Genomic DNA, 17,870 nt, shown 5'->3' with positions numbered 1-17,870 from the left:
AAATGAGGGAAGAATCCTCTAAAATGAGGGAAGAATCCCCTAAAATGGGAAGAAGCGTCTATAAAGGGAAGGAACCTGGAACGGGGAAAGAATTCTCTAAAATAGGGAGAAAACCTCTAAAATGGGAAGAATCCTGTAAAATGGGGAAGAAACCTCTAAAACAGGGGAAGAAACATCTAAAATAGGGAAGAAATGTTCAAAATGGGAAGAAACTTCTACAATGGGAAGGATCCTCTAAAATGGGGAGAAAACCTCTAAAACAGGAAGAATCCTGTAAAATGGGGCAAGGATCCTCCAAAATTGGGGAAAAAATCCTCTGAAGTGGGGCAAGAATCCTCTAAAATGGGAGGGAAACCTGTGAAACAGATGATGAATTCTCTAAAATGGGGGGAAAGCCTCTAAAATGGAAAGAAATGTGTAAAACAGAGGAAGAATTGTCTAAAATGGGGAAAACATCTAAAATGGGGGAAGAATCCTCTAAAACGGGAAGAAACATCTAAAATGGGGAAGAAATCTCTAAAATGGGGAGAGTCCTCTAAAATGAGGAGAAAACCTCTAAAATGGGAGTAGAATCCTCTGAAATGGGGAGAAAAACCTTTAAAACAGGAAGAATCCTCTGAAATGGGAAGAAATCTCCAAAATGGTAAAGAAGCCTCTAAAATGGGGGAAGAAACCTCTAAAACAGGAGAAGAATCCTCTAAAACAGGGGAAGAAACATCTAAAATGGGGTAGAAAACTCCAAAATGGGAAGAATCTTCTATACTGGGAAGAATCCTCTAAAATAGGGAGAAAACCTCTAAAATGGGAGTAGAATCCTCTAAAATAGGGAGAAAACTTCTAGAATGAGAGTAGAATCCTCTGAAATGGGGAGAAAAACCTCTAAAACAGAGGAAGAATCCTCTAAAATGGGGGAAGAATCCTCTAAAATGGGCCAAAGCCATGTGAAATGTGGGAAGCAAGTCACCTGGTGGCAGAGGCTGGGAAGTGTGGCCACTCTGTGCTCTGGCAGTCAGGATTTCTCGACAAGGAATGCTCACAGGGGGAACTGCTCTGGCACTGTAGGATCATGGTCAGGATTGTTGGGATCACCTCGTGGAAGTGTTTGTGCCTGAGGATCAGCAGGCAGGAGGAAATGTCTGGTTTTGGTGTGGTTTTATGGAGTTGGTGGCAGTGGGGGTTGCCCTTCTGACCCTCCCACACGCAGTTGGTCCCACACTTGTCCGGTGGTGGCACTTTGGGCCTGTCTGTGGTGGTCTTGGTTTCACTGCCAGTCAACAGCAGCTGCTCAAAATAGTCCTCAAGTTCCAAATCTCCAGGTGTCAGGCTCCAGAGAGCAGATTCCCTGGGCTTGCAGTGCAGTCTGTCCCTGCCCTGGGCAGCACAGGAGGGCTGGGAATGCCCTGGCACTGCCAGGGCTGCCAGGAACAGGCTCAGCAGATGCTCCATCTGTGTCCCAACCTCTGGGATGAGAACTCAGGGAACGCTCAGGGTGCCCCACACAGAGGCCGTAGGAGAGGAGGGTTCCATGGCTGTGTCTGTTCTTCCTGAAGCAGGTGTTTAACTGTCTCTAGAGCAACTCCAGAATAAACTGTACCACCACAGGGCTGGGGGCTGTGGTTCCTGACGATATCTGGGGCATCCTGCTGTCAAACAACTCGTGCTTGCCAAGGGCCACCAGCCTGTCCGGCCCCGGGGTTGGCTCCGTGCTTTCCGTGTAGGTCTGTGCTGTTGTTGTGTCCACTGATCCCAAAGCTACAAACGTGGTTGAAAACACTCTTTGCTGCTTATAAAGATTACAATATACCTGAGAGATTCTTTGTGCATTGTGTATAAGTGTTTTCCTCACCAAATTGCTCCACAGGCACCACAAAGCCTCCCTGGGGTTTTGTGAGGCACGTAAGTATTCCCTGTCCTTCCCCCCAGGAGAGGAAGGGCTTTGAGGACTGTGGGGCCTGTGTGGGGTGGGGAAGACCCTGAACAGAGACAAGATGGGGAAAAGTGAGGGTGGGGCTGGTGAGGAGGGTCAGGTTTGGGGTTCTGTGCAGTGGGAACCCCTGGGCATGAGGCCGTGCTGGACTAGGCCGAGATTGTCCCAGTCACTAAAAATTGGGGATAATAGACAAGGCACAAAAATGGCTTATGGAGAAGAGTAGGTAGGTGACAAAGCTGGGCTGTGGGGCAGGGGAGCAGAACTGATGGTTCCGGAGATGGCAGACTGGCTGTGATGCTGCTCCCTGTGACTCAAGCACAGGTCACATGTCGGAGCAGTTCCGCTGGTTTTGGAGGGAATATCCGTGCTCAGGCCCTGCTGAACCAAGGCTGGCATCTGGAATTGGGGGCTAAAATATCCTGCTTTGCTTCTCTGCCCTGGAGCCAGGCTGGGAGAGCTGGGGGGGTTCACCTGGAGAAGAGAAGGCTCCAGGGAGAGCTGAGAGCCCCTTCCAGAGCCTAAAGGGGCTCCAGGAGAGCTGGAGAGGGACTTGGGACAAGGGATGGAGGGACAGGACAAGGGGGAATGGTTTCCCAGTGCCACAGGGCAGGGTGAGATGGGATATTGGGAAGGAATTGTTGGCTGTGAGGGTGGAGAGGCCCTGGCACAGGTTGCCCAGAGCAGCTGTGGCTGCCCCATCCCTGGGAGTGTCCAAGGCCAGGTTGGAGCAACCTGGGATAGTGGAAGGTGCCCAAGGCAGGGGGTTGAAACTGGGTGATCTTTAAGGTCCCTCCCAACCCAAACCAGCCTGGGATTCAGTTTCTCCCTCATGGTATTAAAAAATCCAGAGCAGATGAAGGTGTGGCACAACCAGTGAAGTGCTGGGGGAGGATCCTCTCCCCCACTCCAGGTCAGTCCCGTGGGACAGAGTTCAACACAGTCCCACTGTCAGCTCAAAAAACTGCCACTTGGAGGGCTCTGTGTCTCTTGGGACATCCATCCATCCTTCTCATCTAACGGGGATTGGGCCAAGAGCTGCTCCATCTTTGCTGGCTGAGGAGGCCTTGGAGCAGTGTAGAAATGCTTGACACATCTAACACACAGCAGATTTTGGTCTTTTATTTAGATGAGTCTCTTCCTCTCCTCCTGTTGTGCAGGTAACTAGGATTTCTACCTCAACCCAATGTGACCTATGCAAGGACAACGTGGACCAACTTCACTCGGCTTCCACTGAAAGGTGCTCACCTGGCCTGTGCAGGGGTTTCTACTCTCTTACTACTGGACAAAATAAAAACCATAAAAAGACCTAAACAACAGAGCAAACATTTACTGTGAATCTGAGTTAAAGAAAAAGAAAAAAAAAAAGGAAAAAAAAAAAGAAAAAGGCAAAAGAAACGCTTAAAGCTCCAGTTTGTATTGTTGATAGTTTAGATAAAGTATTTATCTTTTTTTAAAGTGAAAACAATTTTGACTTATTTTATTCCACCTAGACTCATAAACACAAGTTATTATTAAATTCTCTGAATACTAAAGGACTGGCACACCAGCAGAGATGTAAAGAGCCTCCTCGGTGCTATTTTGTCCGTCAGAACTGTGCCTCTAGTTTGAACCCTTGGTGCTGATTTGGAGGGTTGACCAATGCCAAACCCAGTTTTTGGGAAGGCCTGCAGCTTATTTATTCCCCTGACTCTGTTTGTATCCCAAAATCCACCTGGTTGGCAGCAGAGTGAGTGACAGAGGAAGGACTTCTCCTCCCTGGGGGTGATTTGGACTGAGCCAGGTGCTGCCAGCTGGGTGGGTTTGAGTTGTGTTGGTGGCAAAGAGCTCCAGGGCACGGTTGGAACACGAGAATTCCAAGTGCTGCCCCTTTCAAACTCCTCCCCTGGGCCATGTGCTGGTGGCACTCAGGTCACTGTGAATTTTGGTAGCTAAGTCTGGTCGCTCCCTTAGGGCCTGTGAACAGGGGGTGTGTGATCACTGGTGTTGGTCCAGCCCTTTTCCCAGCCTTGGGAATTCTGAACGTTGTGCTTCTGTCCTGCTGCAGGTGGCAGATTTCCCCGGCTTGCTGGTTTTGTTCCGAGTGTTTTGTTGGTAGGGTTTTGATACTTGACTCTGAGCTGGCTTAGCCCTGTACATTTGTTGACCAAGTGCATTTTGCTTTTGTGTTCCTCTGCTTTCAGTAGGTCTTGAACTGGTAGTTCACAAAAACACCCTGCTCTGCCTGGCTGTGCTGCCACTGTCCCACGAGGGCAGGGGTTGTGTCGTGACTCGTGTACAGAAAGAGCCTCCAAAAGGCTGATATTATGGAGATGTGATGGAAACTTACGGATTTCCTATATTTTATTTCACTTTTAGGTTGTACAATGCACAGTGAACTTGTGAAAACTTATTTGAGTGCACAAAGTGAGGGGAAGAGGAGGATTCCAGTAGGAATCAGGCTGGGCTGAGTTTAGCTGGGCCAAGCACCACTAAAGGCAACTGCAGTGGGAGGGGGATTGTGATTGGAATGGCTGGAAAAACCACATTGAGGCTTTGGGAAACCCCTCCCTGCTGGCCCTGGTGCTCTGAGGGGCAGCAGTGGCTGCTCTGTGTCCTTAAATCCCTCCTGGGGAGTCTCCCACCTCCAGCAATCAGGCTTTGGCTGTGAGCACCCCATGGAGCATCCCGGGGTCCCCAACAGCTGGATAACTCCTGCCTTGGGAGGAGGGGAGGTCCCTCTGCCCTCCTGGGCTCTGCCTGGATCCAGGAGCAGGGTTGGGAATGCTGTGTTCAAGAGCAATCTGAGGAGAGATTTGGGACCAAGTGCAGTTATTTTGTTGATTCCCGAGCGTGTGTTCCGTGGGCAGCCTTTGTGAGCAAACTGGGGATCCGACTGTGCCGCCTTATTCCCTGGGAAGGGAAGGGATTGACAGCCCTGGGAACTGGGGACGTTTGGGAACGTTTTCTGTGCCGTGGGTGGGGCAGGACTGGGCAGTGGAGCTCCTGCTGAGGGACTGACAGCGTGATGAAAGCCTGGGAAGGGCAGCAGAGCTCCGAGGGGAGAGTGAGGAACATCCAGTAGCTTCTGGTGGAAGCCAAACACAGTGTCCTGGAATCCAGGAGGACAGTGTAACCCAGATGTTTTGCAGCTGGGAGTTGGGCAGCTCCAGCTTCTTTCCCAGCCCAGGGCAGAGTGCTGGGGCCTCTGGAGGCTTTAACTGAGTGATTAGTGGAGGGGCAGTGGCCTTAATTAGCGACACCTCCCCCATCGTTTGTTCCTCCGGTGAGAGAAGTGGAAAGACAAAGAGAAGCTTTTCATCACCCTGATTTGATCAGCTCCCTGCCTGCAGAGGGACCAGGATATGGTGCTCCTTGGACCTGCTGTGCCCCCTTCACCCCAAAGCACAGAGATCAGCAGGAGAACTCTGCCCCCCCCTCCGTGTGCTGTGAGGGAGGGCTTGGGGCATTCCCAGGACACGTGTGGAGATGCTGCTGGAGAAGGAACCAGTGCAGAGATCCTGCAGAACCCCCCGTGCTTTCCAGCACTGCTATAACCCTGTATTGCCCTGGCACTCCTTGGGTGCTGGGGATGGACAGATCCTTGCTGTGGGAATGGCCCTCCCTGCCCTGGTGTTCACAGCATTCCAGGAGCTGCTGTCTGGGAGCAGGATGGACATGGAGCAGTGGTGGCCCTGGCAATGGCTCTTTACAGCTGGACTCTGTGATCTCAAAGCTCTTTTCCAACCTCAGTGATTCCATGATTCCAGGATTCCACAACCCTGAGTTTGCCCTCTGCTCTCCAGTGGGTGCTGTAGGAAAGGCATCCCCCTGTCCCCCAGTGTCCCCTGTGCTGTGGATCAGCAGTGTCCTTGTTGGAATGGGCAGCACAACCCCTGGGCCACTGCCAACCCCCCAGTGCCCTGAAGTTGGTGAGTCTCCAGAATCATCCAGGAAGGCCCAAGGAAAGCAGACCCGACGCAGGGATTGGCGTGTTTTGGGATGTGCTGGAAGGGGATCCAGCCTGGCTGAGCCTCAGCCTTCACCTACCTCTGCACCTCCCCCCTGCCATGGCAGTGCTGGGTCTGTCCTGGATGGAATCTGGAGCTGCTCTGGCTTCACCAGTGTCTTCCCCCACACCCGGCACCTTCCCTGTGCCATGGACCTGGTCCTGATCCCTGGGATGTGCTTCCAGAGGGGGCCTGGAGACCTGGTGCCTGCAGAGCAGAGCTGAGGTGGGCAGCCAGGAGGGCAGGTTTTGATGTCTCAGTGCTGTGTGAGCTGGGAGATGTGGCCAAGAGATTCCTGGTTTTGTCTTCCCCCTCCCTGATGTTTTATGGCTTTGCAAGTTCAACTCAGCATCCTGGAATCCTGAGTTGGAAGTGACCCACAGGGATCATCGAGTCCAAGCCCTGGCCAACTTGTTTCTCCTCTGCAAACTGGGAAGAGCTTTTCCCTGGCTGAAGGAAGAGCTTTGAGCTGCTGGGATCTCATCCACGTGGCTCCAGGCCCACGACCCCCTGACCCCACTGTCCGAGCACCGAGCCCGAGACCTGTTTGCAATAATTGAAGACACTTTGGAGTCATCAAAGCCAAAAGAAAAGAATTCCTTCTGTGTTACCACATCCTGCCTGTGCTGGGTCCAGTCATTCCAGGGCTGTCACACATGTCCCCTCTCCTCCACAGCTCTGCTGCCAGCCGGGGGCTCGGCAGGAAGCTGAAATGCAGCTTGTTGCCAGAAAAAAAAATAATGGAACTTCCTGAGTGTTGTGCTGAGGAAAACCTGTCCCTGCTGCTCAATGTCAGCCTTGAGGAACAAGCTCTTCCTTTTTTGGGGATTTGCTACCTCTGGCTCGCCAGGCCCAGTCCCCTGGGACACATCCCCCCTGTCCTGGGAGGGCTCCAAAGGCATCTGGACTCGGGATTTGCTGCAGATCAGTCACTCAGCAGCAATCCTTCCACTGTCCAGGGGTGTGGAGGCACCCACAGCTGGAATGCTGAGGGAGAAAGTGGGAAAACACTGCTGGAGGATGGAGAGGTTCGTGCTGCTGGATCCGAGCTGGTGTGTGGGATAATGGGGATATTGAGGTGTCCCACCATCACCTCCTGCTGCAAAGGAGGCTGTTGCCTTTAGGAGAAGTGTGGATCAGTCTGGACAAGCAGTGCTGGGAACACCTTCACCTCTCAGTGGGATGGATGCAGTGGGAGAGAGGAGCAGGGGTGGAGCAGGGGAGCAGCAGGGGAGCAGCACATCCTCCCTGTGTGGGACATTCGGGGCTGGGCAGCAGCTCCAGCTGCTCCTTCTGTCAGCAGGACCTCGTGTCTCCCTGAGCAGACAGATTAGAAGGACTTCCTTGTGCTTCCATCTCATTTCCTTCCTTCCTGGTGCTGGCAGCCCTTCCTCTGTCAGTGCCTGGTTTGTGCTGCCCCTGCTCTGGGCTGGGTTTGGCCCCGGGCTCCGCCTGGGATGGGGAGCTGGATTCCCCCTGTGCCAGGAATCCCTGGTGGGATGAAGGAGAGCTCGTAGGGTCTCCCTCTGTGATCCACAGTGGCTGAAGCCCCCCAGGCAGGAGGGTTCCATCACTTGCTCATGAACAGATCTGCTCATCACTTCTTGAATCTGGAGATTCCAAATCCCCAGGACTTGATGCCCAGCCTGGAGCTCTCCCAGCTCCGGGTCCCGCTCGGTTCAGGTGCTGAGTCTCTTCTTTCTTCAGTCAGGACTTGAGGAAGTCACTTGTGCAGTTGTACCCTGGGAGTACAGAGGTCTCCAGCTTGATCAGCTCTTCCATCACATCTGGAAACATCTGCACTCCAGAGCTGCTGGGCCTGGGCAGGGCTGGCTGGGGGAGTTTCCTTCTGAGAGGCAGGTTGGGGACAGTTCTTCAACCTCCTTCTTTGGGGCTTGGACTGGGTGACTTTAGAGGTCATTCCCAACCCAGCCTGTCCCATGATTCCCTGTGCACAGATCTGGGATGGTCTCCTTGACTTGGAAGGGGAGTGGGAGGAGGTGGAGCCAGACCTGCCTCCCCTGTTCCTGCAGAGCCACCCCAAGGGTGCTCCACATGCTCCACACCACAGGAGATTCACTCCCCGTGCTCATCCTGTTCCATCTCATCCCAGCCTGCCCTTGGAAGAGCCTGGATCTTCCTGCACTACTGGGCTGCCCCTGCCAGGGGAAGGTGGAATTTTCCTTTATCATGGAATAATGAGCCATGGACAGGTGGCCTCCAGGGCCTGTGTGGTTTGGTTCCTGCTGGGACTGTGTGTTTAGAAAGCAGCATCTGCTCCCCTTTCCCACTATTTTTCCACTTGGAAGAGCATCCAGGCAGAGGAGAAGCTGAGGGATTGGGTGACAGGGAGAGTCCCTGGGGGTGCAGAGGGAACTCCTGGCTCTGGCTCAGGTGGGACACACACTCAGGGCCAGCAAGTGCTTCCAGCTCCCCGAGTTCCCCCAGGGCCCCCCGTGGGACCTGTGGGATCTGTGGGACCTGTGGGATCTGTGGGACCTGTGCCCTCGGGATGCTCCTGCTTCCCTGCCCCGCTCCTGCCCATTGCTGGAGGAGATTCCCAGTGCTGGGAGTTTGTTCTCCAGCTGCTGGTGGTGATTCCTGTCCTGGCCCTTCCTCCCCTCCTGGGCTGGGTCTGGAGCTGGTGCTGAGCACCCCCGAGCCCCGGGAACAGGGGTCACTGTCCCCACGGAGCCAGTGGGTGCTGCTCATGGAATCCCTTGGGATTGGGTGCTTTGTCCTGGTGCTGATGCCAAGGTGGCTTTGGTTGGTCACGTCCTGCAGAACCCGATTATTCTGGTGCTGAAACTCACCCTTTACCCGGGGGATTCTCCATGTTATTTTTTCTTGGATAACTCCACCTTGGAGTTCTCCCAACTCCCGCCAGTGGCTGTGGTGGAAAATTCTGCTTTTGTTGTTGTTTTGCCTGAGCCAAAAGCACAGAGAGGAGTCAGGACTGGGAGCTCCAGGCTCTGGTGCCTCTGGAGCAGGGGAGGACGTTGGACAAGGCTGTGAACCCTCAATGTTGGAAAATCATTCGGGGAGCAGAAACCAGACAGTGTTTTTGTGAACTATCTTTGCAGCACTGAGGAAAAACTCCCAGGAGTTGGAGTTTTGGGAGCACAGATGTGCAGTCAGTGAATGAGGATTTGAAGTTTTACTGGTTTTAAAGAGGTTTTTTTCTTTCCTTTTTTTTTGCTCCATTTCTGTAGTTTGTGGATCAGGTTTTCACTAAAAGCTGGAGAACCAGTTTCAAAATGTTGTTGTGCCATATTTTATTTATCCTTATGCGTTATAAATATATAAATATCTATTTAGACTGAATATTGCATTAAAAGATGCTGTTTTTTGAGAACTTCAGGGTTTAAACCCGAGACAAAAAAAAATGGGAGGTACTTCTCCAGTACTTTTGCTGTTTGGGACCTTCTTCCTGAAGAGGCTCCCTGAGTTTTTTATGGTGTAAAAACAAAATCACACCCTGAAATTCCAAGCTGGGAGATGCTGACCCTGAAGTTCTCAGGTTTGTGGTCCTTTGGTTTTCTCAAGGTACATCTGGTTGCTTTTCTGGTGCAGTCAAATCGTTTTTTAAAAGGTCTCATCTCTGGAGTTATTGAGGAACAGGTGGAATGGGTTGGTCCATCCTGCTTGGCTTTTTTAACCTATTAATCTTTGAAGTGATCGATTTTTTCCAATTAAAACCCAACTCTTTAGGTCTCTGTTCTACTTAAACTTTTTAGGAGTGAGAGCCTGCCCTCGCTGAGTGGGACTTGGATGGGGAAAGCAGTAGAGGATGAGGTTGCTGTTGCTCAGGAATTGATTAGTAAACTTTTAACTACTAATAAAAGTCCATTTCCCAATGGATTTTTTTGAAAAACCCATTTTCTTAGGACAGTGATATGGGATGTTTCCTAGTGAATAGGAATTAGTTTATATAATTTAGCCTATTAAACTGAATTATTTAAAATTCAAACTTCCCCTAATTTATCTTTTTTTTGGGATTTTTTTTTAATTTTATTTTATTTTATTTTATACTGGTAAGTTGTCCTGTCATTCCTTTCATTCCTCCATAGAAATAGTGTGAATTCTGCTGTGTATATATGTATGTATAATATATATATTTCCACCCTGCCTTTCTAATTCTCCACAATGTAAGAGTTAGTTTTTGCTCCACTCCCTCCACTTAATTTCTTGTGTCTCTCCCTTGATTTGTAATTGAAACGATGCTTTGAAGTTTTGTCTTTATATTAAAGTGTCTGTATTTTAATACACCGAGATCTTGTGGAGTTTCACTGGGTCAGAAGGGCCTGGAATTGGGGCCAGGAAATGGGATTTGGGCACCTGGTGGCACAGGAGGGACAGAGACCCTCTGACCTGGATTAGGGACCACCTTCAGCTCTGAGGGCCTGGGGGGGCCTGGGGGCAGCTCTGGGCCCCTCAAGACAAGGATATTGAGGGGCTGGAGCGTGTCCAGGGAAGGGAACGGAGCTGGGGAAGGGGCTGGAGCAGCAGGAGCAGCTGAGGGAGCTGGGGGGGCTCAGCCTGGAGAAAAGGAGGCTCAGGGGGGACCTTCTGGCTCTGCAACCCCCTGACAGGAGGGGGGAGCTGGGGGGGTGTCAGGCTCTGCTCCCAGGGAACAAAGGACAGGATGAGAGGGAACAGCCCCAAGTTGTGCCAGGAGAGGTTTAGATTGGATATTAGGGAATATTTCTCCATGGAAAAGGTTGTAAAGCGCTGGCACAGGGCAGTGGTGGAGTCCCCATCCCTGGGAGTGTTCAAAAACACGTGGATGTGGCCCCTGGGACAGGGTCAGTGGTGCCTCAGCAGTGCTGGGACAGTTGGACTCGCTGAGGTCTTTCCAACCTAAATGATCCCGTGATTCCCAACCCCTCCCAGTGACATTCCCGTTTACCCAGCAGTGGCAGCAGTGGAGTTAAGCCATCAGCCAGGGGAGTTAATTCACTCCACAATTCCTAAACCAAGGACCAGCCCTGGATTCCGGACCCTTCCCAGCTCCCGGCTCTGCTGGGCCTGACCCAGCTCATCCCAAACATGTTTGTGGCTGGAGCTGCCCCTTGGCTCCACCACCAACCATCAGCTGGATCAGGTGACCTTCAGAGGTCCCTTCCAACCCAAACTGTTCCATGGAGAATCCTCTCCAAACCCCATCATGGAGCCACCCCCAGCTGGCTCCTGGAGAGGCACCTTCCCCCCATCCCTGCTCCTGCTCCAGGGGGAGGAGATCCCCTGGACACCCCCTGGAGCTGCTGGTGCTCAGGTGAGAGCCCTGCAACCCCCCCCTCCCTGCCAAGGCTCTGTGCCTTAGGACAGCTCTGAGCAGCACACGGATTAAACCAAGATTTATTGGCAACATACAACAGAGAAATGGCTCTGGGGGAGCCTGGACCCAGCTCTGACTGAAATACAAAACCCCAAGTGTGAAAAACGATCAATTGTCTATAAATCACCAGCAGTTGATGCAGATTTTGGAGTGTCTACAAGCACCATCTCCCCTTAAAGCTGAACAACCCCCCCCCCATGTGCCAGCCCTGCCCCAGCAAGGATCTGAGCTCCTGGACCCTGGAACCCTTCACAGCATTTTTTTTACATTCAGTTAAGAAATGTCACTGGTGCCTCTTGAGCAAGGGTCGAGGTTTGCTCTTGTGCCCCAGAACAGCACCTGAAATGCCCCTTTCCTGCCCAGTGCCAGTGGGGAAGGGTTGCCCAGTCCTGCTCCAGGACCAGGACACAGCTCTGCGTGCTAAAAACGCCCCAAGCTTGGCAGAATTCCCGAGGTTTGGGTTAAACTGCATGTGGAAGGATCCAGTGATGCAGAGCTGAGCCTGATCCTGGGGCTGTTCTGCCCCCGGAGCTGGAGGGCAGGGGCTGTGGGATGGAGCTGTGGGGGAGCCCATGCTCATCCCAGCTCCAGTTATCCCACTGCCAAGCAGGAATCCTCCCATCCATCCTCTCCCCAGTGACCAGACACTTTTCACAGTAAAAGCTGCCCTGTCCCCCCCTCCAGGTCAAGGGTGCCCCTGCACTGAGGGAAAGCAGAGCTGGTGAGGATTAAAATGCACTTCAAAGCCATCTGAGGACACCAATTCCCTCCAGCACAAGCTCCTGTGGGTTCCTGCTTTTAATCCCTCCTTGCTGCTTCCCCTGGAGCTGCCATCTGTCTGCAAATGCCCCCTGGCTCCTGCTCCCTGCCCTGGCTCCTCCTGCAGGGCAGCTGCCCCTCAGCCCATTTTGGTGATTTTTGGAGCACCTGGATTGATTCAAGGGAAAGGGAGGATGTGGGGAAGGAAAAAGGGAAAAATCTTGGCTTTGAGTTTAAAAATAAAGCCTCAGTGACAGCTGTCACTGCCCTGGCACCCAGCAGTGAGAGGTAAAGAGGGAAGCCCAGGCCACTAAAGCTCTTCTTTGGGCATTTATTCCCAGCCAAGGAGGAAAAGACCCACAACTTCCCTTCCAGCCCAGCTCAGAGGCTGCTCCACCCACCCTGGAGGGGAACAACACCCAGAGCTGCAGCTCCCAAAGCTCAGACCCCTCCCTGTTCCTTCTGCCACCAACCCTCCGACAGTCTCACCTGGGACCCTCCCAGGGGCTTTTCCTGGGGTTTTTCCCGGGCTGGTCCCAGGGGAGCTGCTGTGGCAGCAAGGAATGTGGGTGTCCTGCAGCCCTGGCTGTGGGGAGGGTCCTCCCTCCCTCCCTCCTCTCTGGGCAGTTTTCCTCCCTGCAGCCACAGCTGGTGGGGTGGGGATGTTGCTCCTAAACCCTTCTCTTCTCCTTCCCGGAGCCCCAGGGAGGCAGCCCTGGTTCCCTGGCAGCCCTGGTTCCCTGGCAGCCCTGGCAGTGTTTGGTCTGTCCCTTTGGATGCTCCCAAAGGGGGAGCAGCTGCAGCTGCAGCCGTGGCTCGGGGCCTGGAGGGTTCATGCCCGGCTGAACTCACCCCCTGCAGCCCAAACCTGCAGCCAGAGGGAGCAGCTCCTGCCTTTGCCAACCTCTCCATCTGCCTTTCCTCCCTGGGAAGCTGCATCAGAGCTCAGCCCACAGCTCTGCAGAGGGGCAGGAGCCCACAGGGATCCCTCCCTGTCCCTGTTCCCGACTGTTCCCTTCGTACCCTCGGCTGGGCTGGAGTGAGGGCTCCTCCAGCCCCCAGGAATCACAACACCTGCCCAGGGAAGGGAAAAGAAAACCCCCAAAGGCAAGTGCCAGCGGCTGCCCAGAGCTGCTGCCTCGGCACAGGGGAGCAGATGGCTCCTGCCTGGCAGCTGGAGCTGTGGCTGAGCATTCCCAGTGTTACTGGGAGCATTCCCAGTGTTACCGGGAGCATTCCCAGTGTTACCGGGAGCATTCCCAGTGTTACTGGGAGCATTCCCAGTCCTCCCTGCTCACCAGCTCAGCCATCAGCCCCCAGAATGGCTCTGCAGGAGCAGGAGAGGCCAGGACAGGAGGGGGTTAACCCTGGAGCACAGAGATGTGATCACAGCATCCTCTTACAGCCCCAGGGGCTCCCTGGAGACTGAGGGAAGATCCTGAGCCAGGAAAGCCCAGCAGCTCCTTCAGGAGAGGGACAGGGAGGAGCAGGAGAAGGGCTGGAGCTCCAGCAGCTCCAGGCCCTGGAGGACATCAGATGCTGGGAGCTCTGTCATCCCAGGGGCCAGGGGGTTCTGCTCCCACCCCAAGGGAGCAGTTCAGCCTCCACAGCTGGAGTGTACAAGGGAATGTACAAGGAATTCCCTTAAAAAAAAAAAGAATAAAAAATGATTTAGGTAATAAATAAAAGAGTCCCTTGGTCACTGTGGGGCTCTGCTGTCCTTCCCAGGGGTTGGGGTGGCCCTGGGGAGCCTGCTCAGGACTCAGGAGCCAGTTCAGCCCAGGTGAGGGAATTCCTGCTGGCGTTTTCCCAGCTGGAAACGGGCTTCCTCCGAGATCCCATACTGCTCCAGGGGGTCCTGCAGGAGAGCACAGGGAGGCAGCAGTGAGAGGCAGATAAAGGGGTGCAGGAAGTCCAGCAGCTCCTGGGGAGGACACAGGACACAGCAGGTGACCAGGGGCTGTGGGCACAGGGAGTCACCTGGAGCAGGGACGCTCCGAGGGGCCTGGCAGGGTGGGAGCAGCATCTCCACCCACAAATCTGGCCAGGGCTGGGGGTGAACTCTTCCAGAGACCTGCTGGGAGCCCAGGCAGGCCTGTCCAGCTCCAATTCTTGGCCCCCCCAGCATGGCAGTGTGTGCCCGAGGGTCAGAGCGAGCATGGCACAGGAAGGTGCTCGGGTCCGGCTGTGGAGCCCACGGCTCCCCATGGAATCTGGGATCTCCCTCCAGATCAAACAGCCTGTGCAGGACTGGCAGCAACACCCACAATCCCCAGCTCCTGTCCAAACCCATCAGTCACCACCTGACCCCGAGGGCCTCACTTACCTTCCCCGTCATCTTCTGGATCTCATTCCGGTAGAAGATCAGGCTCCTCCTCAGGAACTCGTAGCTGCAAGACAGGAACAGACCCTGCTGAGCACGGGAGGATGTGGGCAAGTTTCAGGTGCTATTTAGGGCTGGGGGGAAGCTGGTTTGGGAGGAGACAAGCCCTGTGCTCCCGGGTTCCCCCCCAGGCTGATCCCAGAGCTCCTGGCACAGCCTCGCTCCGGCGGCTCTTCCCACCTGGCTCGTTTGAGGGCCTCGACCCACTCCTGGCACTGCTCCTCACTGGCACACTCGAAGCAGTATTTCCTCTCTGGCTCCTCGATGAAACCTGCCAGGAACAAGGAAAAGGCTCGAGGGGAGCAGCCTGTGCTCCCCTGCCAGGCTCAATTAGCACCTCTGTTAACGAGGATGAGCTGGAAGCGAGTTGGGAACCCCGGCCCTGGACCCTCTCCTGTTCCCTCCCTGCTCTGGCTGCCCTGGAGCAGCTGCCCGGGGCATTTGTCAGCTTCCAGCAGCCAAAGACCTCAGGAACAGCAACTTCCCAGATGGCAGCAACTGAATTGGAGCAGATCTGGGACTGGAACTCCCTGAGGCTCCTTGGGAAGCCTCCGGGGATTTAAATGAAAGGGAAAAACAGCCCTGAGGAAGGGCCTGGGATGCAGGCACAGAGCAGCCCCTGAGGAGTTGAACTGCACTGGGAGAGGGCCCTGAGCTGCCTTTGCTGGAGGCTTTTGGGAATGTGGTGCTGTGCAAATCCCTGTGCAGCTCCGGTCCTGTGCAGGGCAGAACTGGGAATCTCAGCAATTCCTGAGCCCAGAGCTCTGCCCTGCACAGCCCCTCAGGGGTCAGGCTGCACCAAGGGTGGCACAGCCCCAGCCCCACACGGCTGCTGGGGGGTTTAACCCTTCCCTCCCTCAGGAATCATAGAATCACAGAATCAGCTGGGTTGGAAGGGACCTCCGAGATCATCAAGTCCAACCCTTGATCCAACCCCACTGTGGTTCCCAGCCCATGGCACTGATGCCACATCCAGTCTTATCTTAAAAACCTCCAGAGATGGAGAATCCACCACTTCCCTGGGCAGCCCATTCCAATGGGTGATCACCCTCTCTGGAAAGAAATTCTTCCTAATATCCAACCTAAACCTCCCCTGGCACAGCTGAAGACCCTGAGCCCTCTTGTCTTGCTGAGAGTTGCCTGGGAAAAGAGACCAACCCCCCCCTGGCTCCCCCCTCCTGTCAGGGAGTTGTAGAGAGTGAGGAGGTCTCCCCTGAGCCTCCTCTTCTCCAGGCTGAACAGCCCCAGCTCCCTCAGCCTCTCCTCACAGCACTTGTGCTCCAGTCCCTTCCCCAGCCCTGTTGCTCTTCTCCCCACAGACAGCCCCAAACCCCCAAACTCAGCGGGACTGGGGCTGCTCGGGGGCCCTGTGGGGCAGGGGGAGCCCCAGGGAGGAGACACAGCTGTGCCCTGCAGCCAGGCCAAAAGATACAGGGACGGCCTTGGAGGAACATCCTGTTGTTGTCAGCACGTGTGGGATGAAAGGCCCTCCCGGGGGACACGGATCCAGCTGGAGCCGCGGTATCGCCACAAGGACACGGAGCAGGGCAGGAGCACAGGGCAGGAGCACAGGGCAGGAGCACAGGGCAGGAGCAGCCCCTGGAGGCTTTATCTGAGACCACTGGGGGGGTTGGACAAAATGCAGCAGCACAGCAGAGATCTGTCAGTAAACCCCCCCTCCCCAAGGAGGGATTTCTGGCTGCTCTGCACGTGCACTGAGCAAAGCCCACACTGCTCCGGCCCTGCAGGATCCCTGGAATGGCCCCGGGCTCGGGAGGGGACGTGGCACAGGGAGGGACAGCTGGCAGCTGAGGGATAGAACCATGGCATCGTTAAGGTTGGAAAAGATCTTCAAGATCATCAAGTCCAACCACGAACTCAGCACCACCACGTGCACCACGAAACCACGTCCTCAGGTGCCACATCCACACGGTTTTTGGACACTTCCAGGGATGGCGGCTCCACCACTGCCCCGGGCAGCCTGAACACCCTTTCCAGGAGGAAATTTTCCCTAATATTCCACCTAAACCTCCCCTGGCACAACTTGAGGCTGTTTCCTCTTGTCCTGTCGCTTGTTCCCTGGGAGCAGAGACCAAACTCACCTGAGGGGCACTGACCCCACTGAGGAGGGGAAGGGTGAGGGGCACTGACCCCACAGAGGAGGGCAGGGCTGAGCTGACCCCACTGCCACCAGAGCAGCAGGAATCGAGCAGCAAAACACCTCCTTTCCCTCTGCCCAGGGGGAAAGGCCCAGGGATGGTGCCCAGGCAGCACTCACTGATGGAGAAGACGTTCTCCTCCTCTTTGGTGATCCTGCAGTGCTCCAGCAGCAGAGCTCCAATGGGCTGGAAAACACATGGAGAGAGGGTTTAACCCACAGTTCCCCCAGCACTGACCCCACAGCGTCTCCCTGGAGCCTTTCAGGCAAGTTTGACACCCTGGTGCTACTCTGCAATAATTCGATCTGACTGCAGGATGTTCCACAACCCTTTAATCACCTTTTTGTGCTGCTGCCGTGCCTCCAGTGCCGGTCTCACTTGCAGCACTTTGCATGTGTTAATTAGGTGTTAATCACCTCCACCGGCTCAGAGTCAGCCTGGCCTTCGCTGCTCATTGCTGGGGTGTGAAGGCAGCAAAGAACCTCCTCGCCCAGTAACTGAGACACAACTGAACTGTCCCTGGGACACACAACAAGCCCCCTGTGCCGGGGCAGGGCTGGAGGGGAATGTGGGGAGCTGGAACAGCTCCAGAGGGACACACAGACACTGGAGGGACACACAGACACCGTGCTGAGCAGGGACAGGGGGTGACGTGGCCTGGAACAGGAGCAACCCCCTGGGAATTCTTGTCCAAGAGACTCAACGTGAGAGACTCAAACCAGGCAGGGAAGGGCCTGGAAACCTCCTTTACTGCACATTCCATGGAACATTTGGGCTGGAAGGACCTCAGAGCCCATCCAGTCCCACCCCTGCCATGGGCAGGGAAACCTCCCACCAGCCCAGGCTGCTCCTTTGATCCAACCTGGCCTTGGACACTCCCAGGGATGGGGCAGCCACAGCTGCTCTGGGAATTCCATCCCAGCTCCTCCTCACCCTCCCAGGGAGGAATTCCTTCCCAACATCCCATCTCTCCCTGCCCTCTGGCAGTGGGAAGCCATTCCCTGTGTCCTGTCCCTCCATCCCCTGTCCCAGGTCCCTCTCAGCTCTCCTGGAGCCCTGCTGAGCTGAGGAAAGGTGGACACTCTGTCCCAGCCCCGTTTTCCCACACGATCAATCCACAGGAAAAAGCAGGAAGAGGGAGGGAAGCAAATCCCACCCAGGAGCACATTCCATACCTCGGCCTCGTCTGTCCTGAAGTAGAAGAGAAAGTTCACCACGAGCTTCACCAGGCGCTTCTTCAGCACTGCAAGGACAGTTCAATTAAAATAAAATAAAATAAAATAAAACAAAAATAGAAATAAAAACAAAATAAAAA

General features: G+C 54.5%; 2 protein-coding genes and 1 long non-coding RNA gene across 8 annotated transcripts in view; 2 read left to right on the top strand and 1 right to left on the bottom strand.

Annotated features, from left to right (window-relative positions):
• The window catches only part of DOT1L (DOT1 like histone lysine methyltransferase), a 69,653-nt gene extending 66,328 nt beyond the window's left edge, over nt 1-3,325 (top strand). For all 5 annotated transcript variants that reach the window (XM_027703074.1, XM_027703073.1, XM_027703072.1 and 2 more), the window contains one exon: nt 3,088-3,325. Coding sequence is in view for 1 of the 5 variants with exons in the window: in XM_027703077.1 (XP_027558878.1) it covers nt 3,088-3,095 (8 nt within the window). In the remaining 4 variants the exon portion in view is untranslated. The remainder of the gene's footprint in view (nt 1-3,087) is intronic.
• Nucleotides 7-1,810, top strand: LOC113977185. Of its 2 annotated transcripts, none has more exons than XR_003537279.1 (2): nt 7-807; nt 891-1,810. It is a non-coding gene; the product is annotated as an uncharacterized LOC113977185 (long non-coding RNA). The 2 variants fall into 2 exon arrangements; XR_003537278.1 differs by having other exon boundaries at nt 872-1,810.
• A 9,945-nt stretch (nt 3,326-13,270) lies between the features above and the next one.
• Nucleotides 13,271-17,870, bottom strand: part of PLEKHJ1 (pleckstrin homology domain containing J1) — a 10,125-nt gene continuing 5,525 nt past the window's right edge. Inside the window, exons 2-6 of the mRNA XM_027703083.1 lie at nt 17,731-17,798; nt 16,675-16,741; nt 14,577-14,667; nt 14,340-14,403; nt 13,271-13,871 (exon numbers count right to left, since the gene is read on the bottom strand). Coding sequence (XP_027558884.1) covers nt 13,788-13,871; nt 14,340-14,403; nt 14,577-14,667; nt 16,675-16,741; nt 17,731-17,798 — 374 coding nt within the window. The 3' untranslated portion in view covers nt 13,271-13,787. The remainder of the gene's footprint in view (nt 13,872-14,339; nt 14,404-14,576; nt 14,668-16,674; nt 16,742-17,730; nt 17,799-17,870) is intronic.

Source organism: Neopelma chrysocephalum, unplaced genomic scaffold (genome assembly GCF_003984885.1).
Source record: "Neopelma chrysocephalum unplaced genomic scaffold, ASM398488v2 Primary Assembly neopelma1_201, whole genome shotgun sequence".
NCBI classification, from domain to species: Eukaryota; Metazoa; Chordata; class Aves; order Passeriformes; family Pipridae; genus Neopelma; species Neopelma chrysocephalum.
The sequence above is the reverse complement of the archived record's forward strand: the minus strand, read 5'-3'. Positions and strand labels throughout refer to the sequence as shown.